Source organism: Coenobita brevimanus, chromosome 22, assembly GCF_032717465.1.
Source record: "Coenobita brevimanus isolate Jiangsu-jjx chromosome 22, ASM3271746v2, whole genome shotgun sequence".
NCBI lineage: Eukaryota > Metazoa > Arthropoda > Malacostraca > Decapoda > Coenobitidae > Coenobita > Coenobita brevimanus.
The window spans coordinates 44,443,737-44,465,756 of record NC_136975.1 but is presented as its reverse complement, the minus strand read 5'-3'; the positions used below and the strand labels follow the sequence as shown (position 1 = coordinate 44,465,756).

General features: G+C 44.6%; 1 protein-coding gene across 1 annotated transcript; it reads left to right on the top strand.

Annotated features, from left to right (window-relative positions):
* Positions 1 to 1,297: 1,297 nt before the first annotated feature.
* On the top strand, positions 1,298 to 22,007 carry LOC145392493 (lactosylceramide 1,3-N-acetyl-beta-D-glucosaminyltransferase-like). The gene is made up of 4 exons (XM_080266886.1): positions 1,298 to 1,490; positions 17,694 to 17,854; positions 20,272 to 20,592; positions 21,399 to 22,007. Exons 1-4 carry the CDS (start codon positions 1,298 to 1,300, stop codon positions 22,005 to 22,007), a joined length of 1,284 nt encoding a protein of 427 aa, XP_080123012.1.
* The last annotated feature ends 13 nt before the right edge of the window (positions 22,008 to 22,020 follow it).

The following is a 22,020-nucleotide window of genomic DNA, read 5'->3' as shown; positions in this document are numbered from 1 at the left end:
TTTTGTATCGTTTTTGTTTTTTCCTTGGAAGGAAAGATTTGCAGACTCATGGCCTTTGGTTTCTTCTTTCTTGCATTAAATATATATATATATATATATATATGCTACGCAGCCTGTTCTGAGCAACTTCTTGTCCTCAGAACACGAGCACGGCCTTGGGTTCTTTTCAGGAGCGGGTCTAGAGCATGCAACAAAGGAACAGGGCTCAAACACAGACTAACCAGTCTTATACATACAGTATATTACCATACAAAAGATCTATCTATCTATCTATTGCCAGACGCCTCAATCCCGTTTGGGGTGGCCACAAACAAATCGCCTCCAAGTCGCCCTGTCCCCCGCCATTTCACTCCCCTGCTCCCAACTCACACCCCCCTCTCTCATATACCTCTCCACCCCATCTCTCCATCTCATCCTCGGCCTCCCCCTCCCTCATTCCCCCTCCACCTCACTCACATACACTCTCTTCGTCAGTCTTTGACCCTCCATCCTACAAAAGATAAACAGCATTTAACACAATACATGTAACACAATACAGATCAATATTGGTACATAAAGATGTGCACAGACTAGGAGAGGTCAGGCGGTCAGGCAAGTGTAGGTGACAGCCAGGTACGGCAGGGGGGCCGTCTGGTGTGTGCTCTCGGGAGAGCCACAAGTCTCTGGCTGCATGGTAGATCGTCCGGAGTGGGATGTGGGGCGATGTCGTGGGCGACCCCCATCTAGTGGGGCCCTTAGACTTGTGGTGGCCCTCAGGACTGGGGCTGGATAGGCCAAGCAGGAGTGCGGCTCTGCACCTGCCCTTAAAGGTTGTTGAAGTCTTGTTGGGGGGTCCAGTCTGGTCCAGGCCTGGGGTCCTAAGGGCATCCCTCGAAGGCTGGGGGCTGTGGTCTCACTGGTGTGGGGAGGCCGTCAGGGGCTGCCTGCAGCCGCTCTCACTCGAGGAGTCCGACAGCGGCTGGTGACTTTGAGGGGCCGGCTGCAGTGAACGGACTCCCAGGCTCACGATGGGGCCGATCCAGATGTTCTTCACCAGGGACTCTGCTGGGGAGCAGTCTCCTCCCCTAGGGGTATGGGGGGAGTGCAAGGGGCGTCCTGCTCAGCCTCTGGAGGGGCAGGTCAAGCCAGGGGCGCTGTTCTCAGAAGAAGCCTCTGGGGTAGTGGAGGAAAGAAGTCCAGTGGATGTTCCTTCTGCCTGGCAAGTCCGGTGGACGTTACTGTGGCTCCACCCCGGGGTAGTGGATGAAGGAAATCTGGTGGACATCCCTTCCACCTGGCAAGTCCAGTGGACGTTACCATGGCTCCACTCATCCCGGGGGTGGCAGGCAGAGGAAGTCCGGTGGACGTTCTGCCTGTGGCAAGTCCAGTGGATATTACCGTGGCCCTGCTGCTGGGGAAGGGATGCAATCGAGGGGAATATCGTGGATGTCTTCTCTATGGCAGCTCCAGTGGACGCTGCCGCAGCTCTGCTCCCTTCCCTGGGACAGCAGGTGAGGGAAGTCCAGTGGACGCTCCTTCTGTGGTAAGTTCGGTGGACGCTCCTTCTGTGGTAAGTTCGGTGGACGTTACCGTGTCCCTGCTCCCGGTGGTGGGTGGCAGATGAGGGAAATCCAGTGAAAGTTCCCTCTACAGCAAGTCCGGTGGACGTTGCTGTTGCACTGCTCCCTGCGGGGTCTGTAGATCCGGGAAGTCCAGTGGGTGTTTTCGCTGGTAAGTTCGGTGGATGTTACTGAGGGCCTACTGGGGACTGTGCAAGCACAAGTCCCACCCCGATGCTGGCGAGGGCTGGTCTGGCTGGAGAGTAGTGTACCAGCACTGTGTACCTCTCATTAGGTCTGCTTGAGAGGAAGAGGGGCGCATGGTGGCGAGGGACATAGGACCATCTGGCCCAGGCCCTCTACGCGCTCTGTGCACCTCCCTGTGGTCTCCCCCTGGGAGAGGTGTTTCATCAACCCATCCGCTCGCCTTCGGGTGGGTATTTCAATATACATATACATATATATATATATATATATATATATATATATATATATGAGAGGGGAGAAACCAGCAGGCAATTAAGCAACTTTTTCAACCTGTAACCACTACTATGTCCTCTGGCAACTTGACTCATCCACCACTACCATCAATAGCAACGAAACAAAATTCACAAGACACCATACATTATGCGGCGTGTAGCGTTTTCATTAGGGTAAAACCGTACATATGAACAGATACCAAGGGATGCTTAGTTGCTGTGCTCATCTACGTAGTTTCGACCTTTGATCCTGTGGTGGGTTATTCACTCAGTATCCTGGGATGCAAGGGAACTGCATCATCCAAGTCTCTCCAAGGCCAAATTAAATCGCCCGAGGATAGAAAAATAAAACAAACTCGACCAGGGGATTAATTCCTCGGTTGTGAAATACCATATTTCTTTTTTTCCGGCTAACGGTAGGGCAGTAAAGAGGTTAACAAAAGGTTTCAGTTGCCGTCTTCGTCAAGGATGATGACATCTGCACCAAAGTTATACTTTGACTGTGATCTGTATATTCCATCCTTAGGGTGGAAAGAGGTTTGGGTGGTGGTGATGACGATGATGATGATGTGTTATAGTCGAGTTAACGCCACACTACAGACTACTTGTCGCAATGAGAACCGTCTAAGGAAAAGGGTTTAAGGGTTAAGCCAGTGAACCCGGGGACGTCTTTTTTTTTCTTCATTTTATTCTTGTCATCTCCTGACGATTTTACTCAGCATACGAGACCTCGAACTGGCGGGGCTAGATATACTCTTAATAAACCCCTTCAGTAAAACAGACCTTTCATAAGCTGAATAAAATTGTCTGGTGTAGTCTGTTTTCATATGACAACCGGGGCTCTCCTTAAGTCGAATTCTACTTCTGGTTACACAAAATTCGATGAGCCTTAATTATGAGGTAGGAATGAGTCCAGTGGCATCACCAGGGGTCAGATTTTGGGGGGGCTGTAGCCCTGGTGTAGGTACGAGGGGGGCGAACAAAGCGAGCCTATGCAGCTGGGGGGTACGAGGGGGCACTGTAAGCCCCCCCGGAAAGTTTTTCGGAAATTGAGCAGTTTTAGGGGCATTTTTGAGGCCTATAGATGAAGAAAAAGTAAAATAAGGTCTCACAGGCTATTGATAAGAAACTTATAGGACACATGAATATTGATGGGCCTAATACCAGGGATCAGTAAGCCTTATGATTTAATGCGTACAAGGTACCGTAATTGTATAAAGCTTATTTGCAGATAATAGTTTTTCTTCAATTGCTAGTATTATGTGGTATCATAACGGTTTCTTAGTCTTACCATATTAAATTTGATAATTCAAAGAAGCTCTTTATTCAATGTATATAGATATAATTGCCAAGATTTATCTTCCATTACCGGTACTGTGATAGGAAAACAAAGCCATTCACAAAAAAAACAAAAATTATAAAATAGATCTCGTGCCGGTTCTTCAGCAGGTATATCAAGGTTATCACTCGTGCTGGGCGGTGGCTAAAAAAATAATGAGAAAATATAATATATATTAGAGAGAGAGAGAGAGAGAGAGAGAGAGAGAGTGTTTTAGCCTACTTTCCCACTCTGTAAGTTTAGGACAATATATTTGCAACAATAAGAAATAGCCTAGGCCTAGTCAATTTAAAAATAAATCAATAAAAAAAATCCTGGCCTAAGCTTCATAAAATGACTACTGAAATAGTTTGATATAGGGCTACTTACACATGTCTGAATGGGTTCAGCTTTGGGGTTATCTGGGGTTTATTCTGGCACCTCATTCCCAATAACAGCCACTTTTTCTTGGCATTCATCCGAGTCATCTTTGGAGGTGCGGGTGAGAATTTCCTTATGTCACCCTGTCCCTGAGGACTTTTAAATGACCTTTTCATCACTTGAGTGCCTGCTGGCTGATATCCGCAAATGTATTAATGTAGAATAGCCTATAAAAGGGAAATGACATTCAGTTCTGACAGTCGAGTGTCGACTGAACCAAGTACTGTTGACTCTTTGTATAGAGTATAGGCTAGATCTCATATCTGTATAAACAAAAATGAACAGGTAAAGTGAGGTGGCTAGCAATATACTGGAACGTAGTAACGTCTAAACAGCCACTGAAACCAATACATTCAAATAAAATCGAAAACAACACAGGATTTAACCACAGTTCAAAAACACTTCTCAATGTAAACAAACATTCCGAGTTCCGATACTCTGAACTTTCGAATTTGTGAAAAATTGCACAGATCAGGTATTTTAGACTGCATAATCCAATTTTAAAGCTCCGTGATTAATATATACCATATTATATATTGTAAATATATAATAAGTGTGATAAATGTAATACAATCTTGCATTCTTTGTGCAATAAATATATTTCAAAGAAAACCAAGCTTGGAAAAAGTATATGGGAAACTATTATGATTTGAGTCATAGGTTTACGTAAATTGTGAATAACTAATCACATTATATAGCTATAAATAATACTGTATGAAACTAATATGGATGCACGAATAAAAGTGGATTGGCGGTAGGGGGTTGGGGGAAAGCTAGGTGGGTCAATGGCGAGCTGCAAGCATACTATGTAAGCTGGTGATTTTTTATTATTGTTATTCTGGGGGGCTGCAATTTTTGGGGGGCTGAGTCCTTGATTTGGGGGGCTAAGCCCCCCTAGCCCCCTCCCCCTGGTGACGCCACTGAATGAGTCCTTGGTTATGAGTCAACCCTCTAATCTGATTAAACTTAGCCATCAACTGAGCACTGCAAGAAGTGGATGCCTTAGAATTTCACTGCCTTGCTATAATTCACCCTTTCACTACCAGTAAAACATCTTTGTCGGCGAGGTACGAGCGAGGCCTTTTAAATTTGAAGCACTGAAATGTCGCCTTACACCCCGAGGACGCCTAGAGTATACTGTTGGCTATCTTCCTACTGTTTCATGCCTTTACGACGAACTGTTCGGCCTGTGGCCTTCTTTTGAAGATTTTTGTCATGCTGCACTTGACGCGAGTCACGTGCCACGTGCACCGGCTGGGTGTGATGAAACCTGTCAAAAACAAATCTTAAAGAATTGGGCTGTTATATGGTGGAAACCACGCAGTGGACGGCCTTGTGGTTGCTGAGATAAAAGATTCTCAAAAGCGTTACGGTCGGGCCGGGTTGAGCCGCTCATATGTGAGAAAATGCCACTACTTGACGAGATACTCGCGAAGGCGAAGCCCTCGCTCGCAAGAAGAGGTGTCCCTACTAAGTATATGCTATCTTCCGGTGGTACAAAGACAGAGAGAGAGAGAGAGAGAGAGAGAGAACGTCCTCGGGCATTTGAACATGAACCAAGTGGACTGTAGGCTGAAATTTGCTATCTGCAGTCCATCATCTACTTCTCGGGGGATAGGAAGAGGGACACTGGTATAACCGACAGCAGATCCGCCTGGTCATGTTGATGCCACCACGTGATGGCGTCTCTCCCCAGGAACTCGGACTAAATAACTTTCCTCCACACCTGTACGGCCTATTTTTAGTCCTTGTGATTGCTCTTGCTACTCTCCAGTCGCTTTGTATTTATTAGACGGAACAGAGTCATTCCAACAACTTGAATACGGTACGTGGTTGCATACTGTATGAGACAATGGTGGGCTAGAAATGAGTCTCCCTGTTTACTAGCCAGATCAATCCTTAAGTCTGACAACACTTGGTCATTAACTGAGCTGCAGTTTAATAAGCCTTAGTTATGAGTTAAGAATGAGTCTCCTTGGTTATCAGTCAAATCAGCCCTTCAGTCTCACTACGCTTGGCCATCAACTGAGCTGAAAGAAGTTAGGAATCTCCCTCAGGTTAGAATAGACGTGCGAGTTTTGCTTATTTATTTATTTATTATATTTACTGTCTCATCCCATGTTTAGGTGATAAAAGAGTACTGGATGATGATGATGATGATGATGGCAGTGGTGATCAGTGGTGGGCATAATGATGATTATGATGGTGGTGGTAGGGTCGTCGTCGTAATAATGATGATGCTGGTTGTGGTGGTAGCAATAACGATGGTGATGGTGGTGGTGGTGATGATGATTTAGTTCGACCCTTCAGTACGATGACGTCTTATACTCGTCCCTTCCCCATATGTTCTCGTTCAGTTTAGGGCCAACCTCTCGTAGTATAAGAGAAACTCCCAATAACATCGTCAGTCCTAGAACGTAATTTTACCTCGTATTCTTATCCCCAGACGATTTTATTCAGTTTGGGATATTTTTTGACAAGAGGAGGATTTTTTTACATTCTTGTTAACGTCAGATGATAATGATAAGGATTTTTTAAGAGAGGGATGTTTCTTATATAATACCTTTACCTCCAGACGATTTTCTCTGTTTAGGAAAAAAATTCTCGAGCAGGAGAAATGAGATACAGCCCTCATGACTTCCTTCAACACGAGAGGATCTTCTAATGCTGATTAAATTGGTCCGAAAATATCAATGATAAGGTAAAAAAAAAAAATACTTCAATGGATGCAAGGAGTAAAAAAAAAAAAAAAAATGGGTATAAGCCCCCCGGTTCGAAAAATCTCCCCGAACTTGAATACAATTATCTTGTTTGAGTTACGGGGGTGTGATGAGGGTGTGAGGGCAGGTGTGAGGTGATGGTAAGGGTGATTTGAGAGTGAGATGAGGGTGTGAGGGCAGGTTGGAGGCGATGGTAAGGATGAGTTGGGTGAGGTGAGGGTAAGGTTGAGGTGAGGATGAGGATGAGGTGAGGGTACGGATGAGGTGAGGGTGAGGGTAAGGGGTAAGATGAGGGTGAGGGCAGATGCTAGAAGGGTGAGGAGTAAGTGTACAGGAACGATCTCCCAACAGGTGTGACAGGTACAGTAGGTATCTCCGGGTCACACCAGTTCGGAGCACACCTGTCCTGTGTTGGCACCACCTGTTCAACTCGTTTACCTGCCCGCCACCCAGAACATGGTCAACAGCAATGTATATTTCGTCACACCTTTACTACTGACATACTAGTAGCCTACAGGTGTGTCTGTGTACAGTATTATGTAAATTGTTCTTACAATACGGTTTTCGTCAACAAATAATAAAGGGAAAAGATAAAAATAGTATACGAGACATGCATGAATGCCTTGTAAATGTGTATATTCAACTACATACATCATAATGATCAATGTCCTTGAAGGATAAATTCAAGCACTCATACAGTGAAAAAAGCCATGCATGTTTCATATACCATTCAAACAAAGTAACTGTTTCTTCCCTCCACAGTAATTAGGTAACAATTTTTTACGTGCACTCTCTTAACATTCGGATTGTCCTAATTTCATTATATCCTCAGTTTTCATCATTAGTTTGCATTTATCCCCCCCCCTCTCTCGTTTGTTGGCTTGTCATTACATACTGCGCATATATATACAGAGAGAGAGAGAGAACCTCTGTGGTACAGTGGTAGAGTGTGCATTTCACACGCTGGTGAGCGCGGGTTCGCCTCCCGCCAGAGTTGTAAAGACTTTGGGAAGCGTTCACCAAGCCACTTGCTACTTTGGCGGACATAAGGGGTGCTGTGGTTGAACCAGTGTCGCATACTAGTATGCTTGCACCCAATCGGCTTAAGGCGGGCCGATTACACTTGGTTCACAGACTACAAACACATCCAAAGCCACTGCAACACTACAATCACACTCACAAGCAATTCTCACCCTACATACAGTCTCTACCAGACAGCCTAAGCCACTGGGTAGAGATACATTGGCTGTAACGTCCCTGCTTCGGTAGGGATAGGCCGGTCCTGCAGTGGACCTCAATGGCTGATGATGATGATGATGATGATTTTATATATATATATATATGTAATCACTCCAATATCTGGAGTAATAGAGCCATCGGTAGGTTCGGTTATTGGTTTCGTCCGGATATTGGGCCCCAGCTTATGGACTTGTACTTATGGACCCTAACTCAGAGAAACACCTATACAACTCCCTCTGGACATGCATAGCACCTATTTAACACCCAAACCACACCAATAAAGCACATAAATGACTGAAATAAATGCAAAAGAAACATAAAATGAGGGTTTAGAAGTATGTTCATACATTAATAAACATTCTGGTACTTATGGACCCTAACCTAGCCTAACTCTGAAAAACACATTCCTACTGCACATGCATGAGGTAAGTATAGTATGGAAAAAAGTACAGTATGAAACATTCTGGTAAGTATAGTATGGAAAAAAGTACAGTATGAAACATTCTGGCTACTTACAGCAAGTCCCTGGCCACCTCGATGAATAACCGCCTCCTCTCGGACTCTGACAGTAAGAACGATTTCCTGAAGCACTTGCAGTAAACTCTTCCTGAAGTCTTGCACTGAACTTAGTCAATAACACACAGACGTCCGTTCTCTTCACAGTGTTCACTTTAGTCCAAATAATGTTCCATTTTAATTTAGTGTTGCACATTAACTTTTCCCAAGTTTTTTTTATTTTCCAAAGCCAAAACAAAGAAGGTTAGTTACGTTAAATTTCTTTTCTACTGAGTCTTTTCTCTCAACTTGAAAACCTTAATGCAACACACCGTTTTTTTCACTGCACAACACTCAAAATTCCCGTGTGGTCTAGTGGAGAAGTTCTTGCTGTTTATTCACTGTCAGAGTCCGAGAGTATCACTGGCAGGCGACCAAGGGGTGCATCGCTGGGTCGTGGTGATGGCGTACCGACTGAAGAAGACTCTGAGGAAAGCCGCAAGCGGTGACTCCACTGTAGCTGATGTGCTGGGCTGTGGCTCGGAGCATGAGGGCCTGTCTTGGGGAGGCAACGGAGTGGAGCCAGGGCTTGGCACAGCGGGGGTCACGGGCCTGAAAAAACTGTCAATCGTTGACTGACGCAAGGACCGACGATTCTGGCGATTGATGATGCGCTGCCTGAAAGCACGCACTTCCTCCATGAGTCCCAAGGGCCCCATCTCCCTGTCGCAGTCTGGGTGTTCCAGGTAGTCTAGGACGAACTGTAGATGTTCCCGGAGTGCGCTCAGCTTGGGGATGGCTGGAGTAGTGTTCTGCTGAGAGGAGTCCGCATCATCGTCGCCTTCGTCGTCGGAATCTTCAAGTTCGGGACTGACACCAGCAACCGAAGACGCGATCTCGATATCAGACAACGTCTGATACCCAGGATCGCCCTTGTCGTCGTCCAACCACTCATGTACATCGTCCACATCAACAACGTCGCCGTGCATACGTAGCCGTGCATGGAGGTCATCCACGTCAAAGCCCAGAAAATCGTACGCCACATCTGTTCCGAGAAGCAGACGAGATCAACCATTTTCAAGAGTTTTCACAGGGACTTCCTTCCATGCACTAGCTCAGTTGTACAGCACAGACTTGATGTTGTAGCGGCGAAGGTTTTCCAAAGTCCGCTTGCCTCGAGTGTCACGTCCTTCCCTGCGCTCGTCCTCGTCCTCGAGAACAACCATCACCTCGTCCAGGAACTTCCGACGGTACAGGCGCTTTGTTGCCACGATCACTCCTTGGTCCATGGGTTGAATGAGAGCAGTCGTATTAAGTGGCAGAAACATGCACCTAATACAGCCATTCTCAGCAACCAAGTCCTTGTCGCACAGGTGGGCAGGTGCATTGTCGAGCAGAAGGAGAGCCTTTACCTGGTCGCGAGGGATTCCCAGTGTCTTCGTCTGGTACTGGATGACCTCCTTGATGAAGTGACGGTGAAACCAGTCTTTGAAAATCACAGCTGTGAACCATGCTTTCAAAGAATGGTACCATATGACAGGAAGGACATCCATCACCCCACGAAGGCACCGAGGCTGCTTTGCACGGCCAACAACAACGGGCTTAAGCCGGTGCATGCCGTTAGCACTGGCACAACACAAAGCAGATATCCGTTCCTTAGAAAGCTTGCAGCCAGGTACACGCTTCTCCGTCTCCTCGGCTAGAGTGTTCGTTGGCAGCGAGCGATAGAATAGGCCAGTTTCGTCTGCATTATAGACTTGAACGAGAGTGAGGCCCTCCCTGTCGATCAAGCCTTTCACCTTGTGCCGAAACTCATCAACTCCATCCTCGTTAGCGTCCAATGCTTCGCCATGTGCTTTATGGTTAGTAAGGCCATGTCGCAACTTGAACGCGAAGAGCCAACCCTCGGATGCCTTGAAGTCTAGGGCGTCGTGAAGCCTTGCAAACTTCTCAGCAGCAGCCTTCAGCTCCGTTCCACGTACCATCACACCAGCTGCACGTTACTGTCGGTACCAAATCAACGTGGATCGGTCAATTTCTGCAAACTTGGGGGTAAACATAACCTTCCTTTCCACGTTGCGTTTGCTTCTCGACGAGAAGTCAGCCGTGTACTGCATGAGTTTGTCTCGGGAACGTTTGATATTGAACAAAGTCGACCGGGCCAGGTTATACTCACGGAGAATGCGTGAAGAAGATCAACCCGCATCAACTTTCTCCAATATCTCCCTCTTCTTTTCCAGAGTCAACACCACTCTCTTCCTTTTCTCAGGTGGCGGGGCCATCATCACACACACTAAGAGGAGGGCCGAGAGCAGCAGGAGGCCTTGCAGCAAGTACGGCACCACCACAAAAGCGAGCACGTGGGCAGCCATTGCGAAGAGCGTAGGTCCAGTCGCGGTGAGAGACAGGCGGGAAGTGGGGAGGATGCAGCGGCACTCTATCGGACGTCGGAGGAATGACGAACCAAAACAATGCTCTCCCGCGGCGCGCGCAGCAAGTTCAAATTACGGACGGCAAAAAAAAAAAATCGATTTTTTTTTTTGGGGGGGGGGCTTTCGGACCATTTTGGGAATGTTGGATCCCAGGACGATAAGGTCCAGGTAGTGGGGATGTTCGGTTATTGGGCGTCCGGATATCAGAGTGATTACTGTATGTATATATATATATATATATATATATATATACTCTAATTGAAGCAAGAATATCAAAGATGGTCTTCAGAATGAAAGGATTAACTACTTCAACCGAATGACGTATTTTTACACTTTAATCTTGCTCTATCTAGACGATTTCATTCATCTCAGTTAAAAAAAAAAAAGTAGTTACTAAATGGAATGATAACGGTCGTACTTACCTCCCCTTTGAAAACTCTCCTAGGCTGAAAAAAACCGTCTGAATATACCAAAATTAATAGCAAAAATGCGTCCTGGGAGCAAAGGGGTTAACCACTTGTACAGTCAGAGAACAACTCTCTTCCCAGTTCTGTCCGATTAAAATTTACAACCGGCGAAACACACTGAAAACCCCATCTCTGCCAGTGCATGTTTCAGTAGGCTTTGATTTTCCCGCTATGTATTCGTCAGACTTTGGGAAGAAACCTGTGTCTGTCTGTATACATATTCATGCTATGCACACACCTACACATACTGAGTACGTGTATTTCCTTTTATTCTTACTACCTTCAGACGATTTTATCCAGCTTGAGACGTTTCGATTTGGAGGGGTTAGACACAGGCCTCACTCATTCATTCACTACGAGAGGCCTTTTCTTAAGCTGAATAAAACCGTCTGGTGGAAGAAAAAATGAAAAAAAAAAAAGCGTCACGAACCCGAGTACGCCATTCGGATTCCATTCTCGCTGGAATTATACTCTGTTCACCCAAACCTGGCCTGGATTTCCGTCCTCTTGCAGCTTATTTCACCTACAATGCCACAGCCCTACATCCTTTCCACGGCACTTCTTGGTGACAAGAATCACATTCTACCGTTAATATATTACTACAACTCAGCAGTCAAGATGGAGAGATGCCAATTTTAGGTCACGTCAGAGTAAAAAGAGTATAGGCGATTATTTGCAGCTTTGCAGATCCCCTTATGAGAGAAAGTGTTACTGAAGGCTATATCTAACCCCTCCAGTTCGATCCTGGAGAAGAAAATCGTCCGGGGTTAGCAAGAGTATATTAATGGCTATATTTAACCCTTCCAGTTGGAAAGGTCTATCCCAAAGTGAATAAAATCGTTTGGAGATGGCAAGAAAAAAATGAGGGCTATATCTAAACCCTCCAGTTCGGAACAAAAAAATTCTACCGTGAATCCAATCGTCTGACTCTAACTTTCCAGTCCTTGAATGTTAACAAATCGCATGGAGATAACAAGAATAATAAAAAAATGGTGCTAGGCACAACAAACCTTGCCCGACAACAGTTATTCTATTGCTGTTAAATACTAAATCGGTACTGCCATTTAGCATCAGTACACAATTAAAATCTAAGGTAATGACGCAAATGTTTTCAAGTTACACCCACTGAAAATCTTGCGTTTGACCTTTCAAGGTCACTCAAGGTCAAAGGTCATGCTGCCAAATGAATGCCCATATGAGACTTCCTATATCTTGATAATATCATAATAGTAAATATATCTTCATCGAGTTTCGAGTTATAGCCCACTGAATATCCTTGACCTTGAGTTTGACCTTTCAAGGTCACTTACAGTCAATGGTCATGGTACCAATAAAAACCCATATGTGACTTCCTATATGCTGATAATAGTAAATATCTCTATCTGCAACCACATTCGAGTTATAGCCCCCTGGACATCCATGACCTTGAGTTTGACCTTTCAAAGTCACTCAAGGTAAAAGATCTTGGTGCCAAATGAAAGCCCATATTACGAGTTCCTGTATGTTCATAATAATAAATACCTCTATCTTCAACTGGTTTCAAGTTATAGCCCTCTGAAAATCCGTGACCTTGATTTTGATCTTTCAAGGTCACTCGATTACCTCCAGAATTTAATAAATTTCTTTTGGGACCAGTCCCCACATATCCTTAAAGTTTCATGTAATATCATTCAACCGCTTTTCCGTTATGTTGCTCACAAACAAAGAAACAAACTCAACCAAAAACAATACCTCACCGGAATCCATCTGGTCGAGGTAAAAATAACCACCCAGCTAATTAAGGATCGTGTATGAAACCCTCCAGAGATCACGATAAATGGGTGTTGTGTGGCTGGACGGGTTAACCCCTGAAGTCCTATGACTTTGACGATCGTGTACCTCGGAAAGTGTGCGATAAAGTCCTATGGCCGACAACCGTAGAGAAGTTACAAAAAACTGAAGAGCTGTAACCCCTCCTCTTTTACTATATGGTACCCAGCCAAAGTAAATTAAGAGTTCAGGTGGTGGGAAGCATGAATCGGTCCCCCTCCCCGGGTGTGTGGACAGCCCCTCTCAAGACAATCTCTGCACCTCCTTTTGCCCCTTTGGATCCTGCCCTCTGTGTCCCCTCCCACCCAAACTACCCTACATACCCCCTCTAGACCGTAGTGGGTGTGTGGCAGACATATTACCTCCCTTCCCCCCCCTCCCGATGCCCCCCTACACTCCCTCCACCTCCCTATTGCCCTTCATTTCTCAAGGATGTGCCATTCTCGCTCATAGCGAGGAGTGACATTTGCTTTATTTTTGACGGTCGATTGTGCAGTACCAGTAGACCTATGAGAGTGAAGATATACATTTTCTAGTGTGTAACATCAAGTTCTTCAAATCTATAAGACCAAAATTTCCTTTGGTGCATTTTTTTCTCTTGCTATAAGCGAGGGGTAACCATTTTTATTTCTGACGTTCTTTGACGGTCGATATTGCGGTAACGACTAGCCATATGTGAGTGAAATATACATTTTCAGGTGTGTAAATTCAAGCTTTAGAAACCTGTAAAAAGAAATTTACTTTGGTGGGCTAAAAAATCGGACTCTTTTTGCGGGTCTGGGGATAGGAGGGTTGGGAGATTTGCGGTCTTTGAGGATTAATTAATGAGTATAATAATCTTAATATCCATGTGCATATTCATTCAAAGGACATACCTGAAACACCTGTACAGACTAAGATTAACACTGTATTCGTTACTGGGCGAAGGTAGGCTGGGGAGAGCAGGAGGGAATGGGGGAGGGAGGAGATGGAAGGGTTGGGCAGGAGGGAGGGAGTGAGGGAGGGAAGGGATGGGAAAGATGAGGAGAGGGGAGGAAAGATCATGTATGAAAGGGATGGAGGAAGATGGGAGCTGGAGGAGGATATGCAGGAAGGAATGAGTGGAGAGGGGAGGGGAAGGAAGGGGAGGGGGGTACGGGAAGGAATGGTCAAGGATGGAAAGGAAGGGGGAGGAAAGGGTGAGACGTGGGGAATACGAAGGGAAGGGAAGGGAGAGAATGGAGGGAAGAAGCGAAAGGAAGGGAAGAGAGGAAAGAGAGGAAGGAAACGAAAAGTGAGGGAAGAAAACGAAGGTATAGGAAAGCGTGGGGATGAGGCATATGGAATGGGAAAGGAAGAATAGGGAATAAGGCAAAGAGAAAAAAGGAAAGGACAGAGGGAGGAGAGGGAAGAGGGAGGAAGGGGAAGGGAGTGGATGGAAAGGGAGGAAAGGGGAGGGAAGGGGGGAATGGGAAAGAATGGGAAAGGAAGAAAGGAAGAGAATTGAAAAAAAGGAAGGAATAGAGAGGGAAGGGAAAAGGAAGGTGCCTGTACATAGGAAGAGATGAGGCTTGAGGAATGAGGAGAAGGGGAGAAAACGAGGCGAGGGGAAGAGAAGGGTAGGGTAGAGGGAGAGAGAAGGAGGGAAGGGGAGGGAATGAAACGTGGGAGAGGGAAGGGAATGGAATGGAGGGGAGAAGGCATGAGGCAGGAAGGGAGGGGAAAGGGAAAGAGTCAATGTACGTAAAGAAGGGAGGAAGGCGTGGGGAATGGATAACGAAGAGTGATTGGGGATTAGGCTGGTGTGAAAGGAAGTATCATCATCATCATCATCATCAGAGAGGCAATATAGGTGATAACATGAAAATATTATTCTATGTAGTGAAGCGGAGAAGAACGAGTGTAGAGGCAGGAAGGTAAGACAAGAGGAAGGGGGGAAAAAAAGACAGAAGGAAGGAAATAAAGAGAAGAAGATGGAAAGAAAGACAGGAGGAAGGAAAGAAAGCCAGGAGGAGGAATGGAGAGACTGGGCAAAGGAAGGAAGAAGGAAATGGAAAGGATAGGAAGGAAAGGTGGGCCGATCTAATTTGCTATGAATGTCTGTCCATCACGTCTTCCTCCATCTAACCAAACTCCCTCACATCTCTCCTTTCTCCTCCGAATTAAACTCCCTTCCACCTCTCCTTCCTCCACAAAACCAAGCTCCTTCACACTTTCCTTCCTCCACCAAACTAAGCTCCCTTACACCTCTCCTCCCTCCATCAAACCCAGCTCCCTCACACCTCTCCTTCCTCTACCAAACCGAGCTTCCTCTATCTCGTGTAGTCAATGATGTCTCAATCTTCAACCCTGATACGCCAACTCCCTGGGGGAACCGATTTTGGAGGATCAGATGCGGTTAACTGACCATCATTTTCAACCAGCATCGTTCACAACATTTCCAAACTCATGCTGAAGAAGTCTTACAGAGATATTTTTTCGACCAGTAACTTTCAAGAGACGATACTCACAGCACTTGCAGACTTATAAAAAAAATAATAATAATAATTTAGCTTTATCGTTTCCAGTTCATGACCTAAAATCTGTCAAACGCACCGTATCCAGGAATCTCAAGCTGAAATGCTCTTGATGTTGGATTTAATATGATCATCTTTGGAAGGAACACCATGTACAGAGTTCCATGATCATCACTGGAAGGAACACCATGTACAGAGTTCCAGCCTTTGACTCCTTTCCTCTTCTTCCTCTCGATTTCCACATTTTTATTGCAGAATAGAAAAAAAAATACTTCGGAAACACAGACATATCAGTAAGTGCCGTTTTTGGTAATAAAAAAATATATACCGGTATATACTCGCATATATTTCGTTAAGGCAGCGTTCTCTTAACTCAGAAACGTACAAAACTGGGATATTAACTCCATCAACAATCCTATCTGATCCATTTCAATAATGATTTGTAAAAATTCGTTCTCGTCTAAAACCTTGACACAGTACTGTGTTGGTAAACACACACACACACACACACACACACACACACACACACACACACACACACACACACACATTTAACTCCAGCGTTCTTTAATTTAGTAAACCATTTTTGATTGTTGATTCCCCCCCCCCCCAAAAAAAAAAAAAAAAAAATCGTTCAACCTTCGTTGTGTGATTCGTAAACATGTGTGAAGGCGGGATATTAACCGCTGACACGGCTGGACTAATATTCGCTCGCAGGTGACGGGACAGACCGCTGGTGTACAGAATGAGAGGTGAGTGAAGCCAGCTGGTTGTAAAAATAACTTAATACGGCAAGATCCATGCATACACAAGTGGGTGACGTGAGAGAGGGATTAAGAAAGTATATTCTGTAATTGTTCTTCAGACAACAAGATTAGGGGATTATATAAGTTAGTGACGCGACACGGGGATTAAGAAAGAATGTAACTAATCCTCAAATATAACTTGCTACTGCCAGATCTTAGAATATACAGATCAGTAATGTGACAGGGAGATTAAGAAAGTGTGTACTTGTTCACTGGATGGGAAGCTCAATGTCTATTCAAGTTCATGACGTGAGACTTGGATGAAGAAACTGTGTAGTTATTTTTATGTATAATTTTACACGGCAAGATCTATAACTAACAGGTAAGTAATGTGAGAGGTTAATTAAGAATGTGAGTTCCTGTTCTTAATTTTATATGGCACGATCTATGACTCCACAAGTTACTGACTTGAGAATGCATTATGAAAGTGTGTAACTGTCCTTAAATATAACTTCATGAGGGCAGGTTTATGGCTGTACAAGTGTGTATGACGTATGAAGAGACTTAAAGAAGCAAGCACCTGGTTTTAAATATAACTTAATAAAGAAAGATGTTTGGCTCTGCGGGTTAATGACGTGTGACTGGATATAGAAGTGTGTACCTGTTCTTAAATTTAACTCTATAACCATAAATACCACTACCGCATAAGACAAGAGCAATGGCTATATAAATGGGGGACGCAATGGGGTACCTTACGTTTGCTCTCACCCAATGATCTCCTTTGCTGAAGTGACACATACAGAATTAACTGTCACGAAGAAGTGCTAACATGCCTCCTACGGTCACGAAATGCGGCTAAAAGTGTATATGAAAAATAAATGAAGGAAAAATGCTTGACAATGTTTGAGGAACTGAGGAGATAGTTTACGAATGTGTGTATCTGAGGAGTGTATGAGGGAGGCTGGCAGAGGATGGCTTGAAGAACTATACACTGTTATGCATAAGCGTGTTTTTGTGAAGTATACTTAGGAAAACTGTTTGAGATGGTCTGAGGAACAATGTGGTGTGAGGAATTATTGTCGATGAGATATGTGACTTGTGGTAGAGCAAGAGATGGATGAATATATGGGCAGTCAGATACACTTACTTTATACTAGGACAACGCTCACTTCCATGTGTATATACATCTCCGGAGTGAAACTTACCGGACTAGTCGATCTGGGCATTGTTTCTTTTACAGGAAAATTTAGGTCTAGGTCTACGTTAGGTTAGAGTATATTAGGTTCGTGTTGCAGCATTTGAGTTAGATTAGGTTAGTCTAGCCGGGTTGGGTTACGTTAGGGTAGTCTGTTAGGATTAGGAGGGTGAGGGTTATTAGGTTAGGTGAAGTGATAAGGCTACAATAATATTAAGGTTTGATTAGGTTAAAAAGTCTCCCTTAACCCTTCCATGATGTTAGAAACCTTATTTAGTTTAGTTCTGTTACAACTAAACAATTATTATCCTTTTGAGAGTTGCTGGCCGCCCTCAAGATGTTCAGCTCTCACCTCAGTATCCACAAAATGACCCTCCTGACCCTCCCGCCTCCTCAGTGCATGCCCGCTATCTGCTGCTGCTGGTGGAGGTGGTGACCTTGGTGATACTGGCGGCATACCTAGGTCACCACGCTGCCCTTGTGATGACCTCCCCACACCTCACACACCAAGCACCATCACCATCACCGCTCCTCCACCTCTACCACAACCACACCACTCGCCACCACAGCCACGCCACTCCACATCAACACTCTAAGACGGTGAGATCTGGAATTATAAAAGTTGTAGTTACTTTACTTTATTTTACTTTGCATTTATTTTGTCCTGACAAAATCCGTAACTCCTTTCGGCTCAGATGATGGCCAAGCGTAGTCAGACCGGAAGATCGATCTGGTTAATATCTAAGAAGACTCATTCCCATCCTATAACTATGTCTGATCGACTTAATGCAACCACGACAATGTACTCAAGTTGCAAAAGCGGCCCAGTTCCGTGTAGTAATAGTAAACTGATTATTGTGTATTTGTGAGGAATGCAGGTCGGATAAGGACACTAGATCAACCTTTTTCATTCTACTGGTATCAGAATCAAACAAAAAACAAATGACAGCTGTTACTTCCTAATGTCATCTGTGGTGCTGAGGATCATTTCTAAGTGGCTTTGGAGATTTCATGACACCTCTTCTTGGCGATTTATTCTGCACATTATACCTCAATATCCCCTTGTATGTTACTGATACAAACCACGTCCATATTAAAACGCAATAAATACAATACACGAGAATATATGGGTGTAATAAGTAAGCTAAGTCAAGGAAAGAGGTGCTGCGAAGCCTCCTGCGCTACCTGCAATACGTGACAGGTGTTGATAAGATGGATCGGGTCCAGGTGAAAGAATCAGTCTCAGTACGGGGCTTCTGGATTTACTAAGCCGAGTGATGTAGGTATGCGTCTCGTATGAAGTCTTGGCTGCTATTCAGAGAGAGAGAGAGAGAGAGAGAGAGAGAGAGAGAGAGGAACTGTATCACTAGGGTCGGCAAATCAAGAAACCCCGTACCGAGTTTGATTCATCACCTGCACCTGTTCCATCTATCAATTCCTGTTACATGCGGCTCTAGCCAACAAAACGTTCCCAAGGCTACAGAAGTAACACATCCACTAGGGAATGCGCGCCGGCCATATCTTTTCGGCGTCAACTATGGCCCAGTGTACGTACACTGCGCGACGGCAGAATCTGGGGTCACGGGATCTAGAGTTTACTCCTTATTGCTGGGCAGAGATTTTTGTTTTTTTGCAGCTAATTTCCCGTAGTTCAGTGGCAGAATATAACACTAATAAGACTCAACTTAATTTCCATGCACATCTTCCTGACTGGTGTCAAATCGTAATGTTAGCAGTATATTCCCATTGCTCAGCAATCAATATGAAGATATGGGAATTTCACGCCTACATTGCTTTTACCCTAATTTGGCTTAAAACTACCATTTCTCCATCTTGAATTTCGAGCTGTAATAGATTAACACCAGGATATCATGCTAGTCACGAAAAAGTGCTATGAAAAGGACGTCGAGCTGTAGTATTATCTTTTCCTGCCACTGAGCTACATGGAATAAGCTGGCAAAGGTTAGCGTAAAAGAAACACAGTTCAAGTAGACGGAGCACAGCCTCGTCCCAAACACTTTGACAGCACTGGTTGGAGGTTTGGCATCTGAATTCCCTAGTGAATAATATAGTCAAAGCATTTCCATCATATATATATATATATATATATATATATATATATATATATATATATATATATATATATATATATATATATATATATATAAAGTTACCAGGATACAACAGTGACTGAAGGTGGCAGGACTTTATGAGTTCACTTTTTTACTTTTCAGAGTCTACCAACTTCAGGAAGGAGAATAACCACACTTCACTCACGTCGGCTGACATCGGTAGGCTAAATTCTTAACAGCATTTATCTAATTTTAAAATCAAAATACTTCACAAATACAGCAAGACTATATGACACTATTACTGTATTGTTAAACATGCCAAACAATACTGAACGAAGCATCAAGAACAAAGCTTTAAGAAACTACTAAGAAAAGGATAGGGTACAGGTACATCAACCTTCCTTGAAATTCAACATTATAGCATTAATTTCAGTCGCTGATAATAATAATACCGTCTATGGCGCCCAATAGCGCATTTTTCCTAACCTCTCGAAGATCCATATCCCCTTTAAGCTCAAGTGATGGTCATGTGAAGTCAGCCTGGAGGATCGAGTTGACTAGTATTTAGGAGAATTATTCTTACCTCATCTAAGGCTTGCCCAACTTCATGCAACCATATACTAGTATTCAGGCTGTGGGAGTGACCCAGTTCCTTCAGGTAAAACACAAACCACACATAGTGCCTGGGGATGAGAAGTCCCACTGAACAACCATGACCCTAAATCTTTGACCAGCACGGCAACCCCTGCGCTCAGTCAGGTTCCAAAATCCCCCCCAACTTTACGTCTTACGCAGATGTGTAACATGTTATATCCTCCTCAACAGCCACCACCAATCTTCATCCCTTATAAACCTGACACCTCACCACTTGGTAAGCCACCAGACATCCCCAAAAGGTTTCTCATTGAGGAGGCGGACTTCTGCCAGCGTCGCCCTGGTCTGCAGATCATCGCCTATGTCCACTCGGCAATCAGTCGTGTGAAGCAAAGGAACATCACCAGGACCACCTGGGCCAATGCCTCAGCCTACGACATGGGCCCCATCAGTGTCAACATTGGGGTCGTCTTCATGGTGGGACGCGCCAAGGATGAAGAGGAGCAACGCATCGTTAATGAGGAAAGTCAGCGATACCATGATATCGTACAGGTGAGTCAGTGATACCAAGATATTGTATAGGTGGGTCAGCGATACCATCATACTGTACAGGTGAGTCAGTGATACCATGATATTGTACAGGTTAGTGAGCAATACCATGATATTGCACAGGTGAGTCAATGATACCATGCTACCGTAAAGGTGAATTGTGATACCATGATACCGTAAAGGAGTCAGCAATGCCATAACGTTGTAGGTCTGCCAGCGATATTTTGATGTTGTACAGTACACATACTGTAGGTCAGCACTATCATCATACAGTGGTGGTGAGCCACTGCTATCTGTACCATGATACTGTACTGGTATGCAACACTTCTCGCACTGTAAGTCGCACGAGCATTCTCGTCGCCTGATACAGTTTCCAGTTTCAGTATCTCCTCCTGAGCGATGAATTTGCATTCTAAACTTTTCTGAATGATTTCATGCCAAAAAATTACAATAACAACATAGAAGGGATTGATACTTCTTCTTCTTCTTCTTTTTTTTTTTTTTTATACACCAAAATACATTGCATATAACATGTAAGGGGTACAGTACCAGTGCTGGTACATGGGCATGTACTATCTTGTTTTGTATCAATATCAGTCCATATTACATTCACAGTGTCTTCACTGGTCACAAATGATACAAATCCATGATTGTGTCCAGCATATACGCTTTTGTATATCTTAAATGATCCCATTTAAAGCAATGTTTACCATATTGTCAACCAATCACTTTCATTCACAGTCATGCTCTGGGGGCGCGGTTTAGCTGCCAAGATAACTGATTCCAGTATAACTGTCCCTCCTGTTCAGGGCGTCTACGGCGAGCACTACCGCTTGCTGACCTACAAGGCGCTGGCATCACTCTACTGGATCACCCGCCACTGTCCTCACGTTCCTTGGACCCTGCATTCCGACGACGACACCTATATAGACATCTTCCTCTTCAACCAGTACCTACAAAACCTGGGAGAAGTTGGCAAGAGGAATTTCCAGTGCAGTACTTTGCGCTCGAGGTCTGTACTTCGATCCGGCCGTTGGAAAGTTCGTTACGTGGAGTATCCTAGTAACCGTTACCCTTTGTACTGCTCCGGCGCAGTTTGGTTCTTGCAGACTAGACTTATATGGAAACTCCTCAAGGCGGCCAAATCAGTGCCTTATCTGTGGGTGGATGATACGTATATAACTGGGCTGGTGGCGAAAAAGGCGAGAATTGGACACGTGAGGCTGAATAAACGGTTCGGGAGGTGGCGCCGGCAACCAGAGATGATCGGAAAGAGGTTGGCGTGGTTTGAGATGCTTATTCCTCGCACTGTGTGGTGGCAGCGTGTTCTCGAGTACCACCGCAAACGCACACTTCGCAACAAACGCACACTTCGCAACAACCACACACTCCACCATAACCGCACAATTATTTCCTGAGGAGCAAGAATCG

What these genes read in the sequence shown, in the direction of transcription:
- LOC145392493 (XM_080266886.1), top strand. Translation starts at nt 1,298, where the DNA reads ATGGCTCCACTCATCCCGGGGGTGGCAGGCAGAGGAAGTCCGGTGGAC. An exon ending in TCCCTTCCCTGGGACAGCAG is followed by an intron (nt 1,491 to 17,693) that starts GTGAGGGAAGTC and finishes TCCTTTTGAGAG; the next exon opens with TTGCTGGCCGCCCTCAAGAT. An exon ending in TAGGTCACCACGCTGCCCTT is followed by an intron (nt 17,855 to 20,271) that starts GTGATGACCTCC and finishes CCTCCTCAACAG; the next exon opens with CCACCACCAATCTTCATCCC.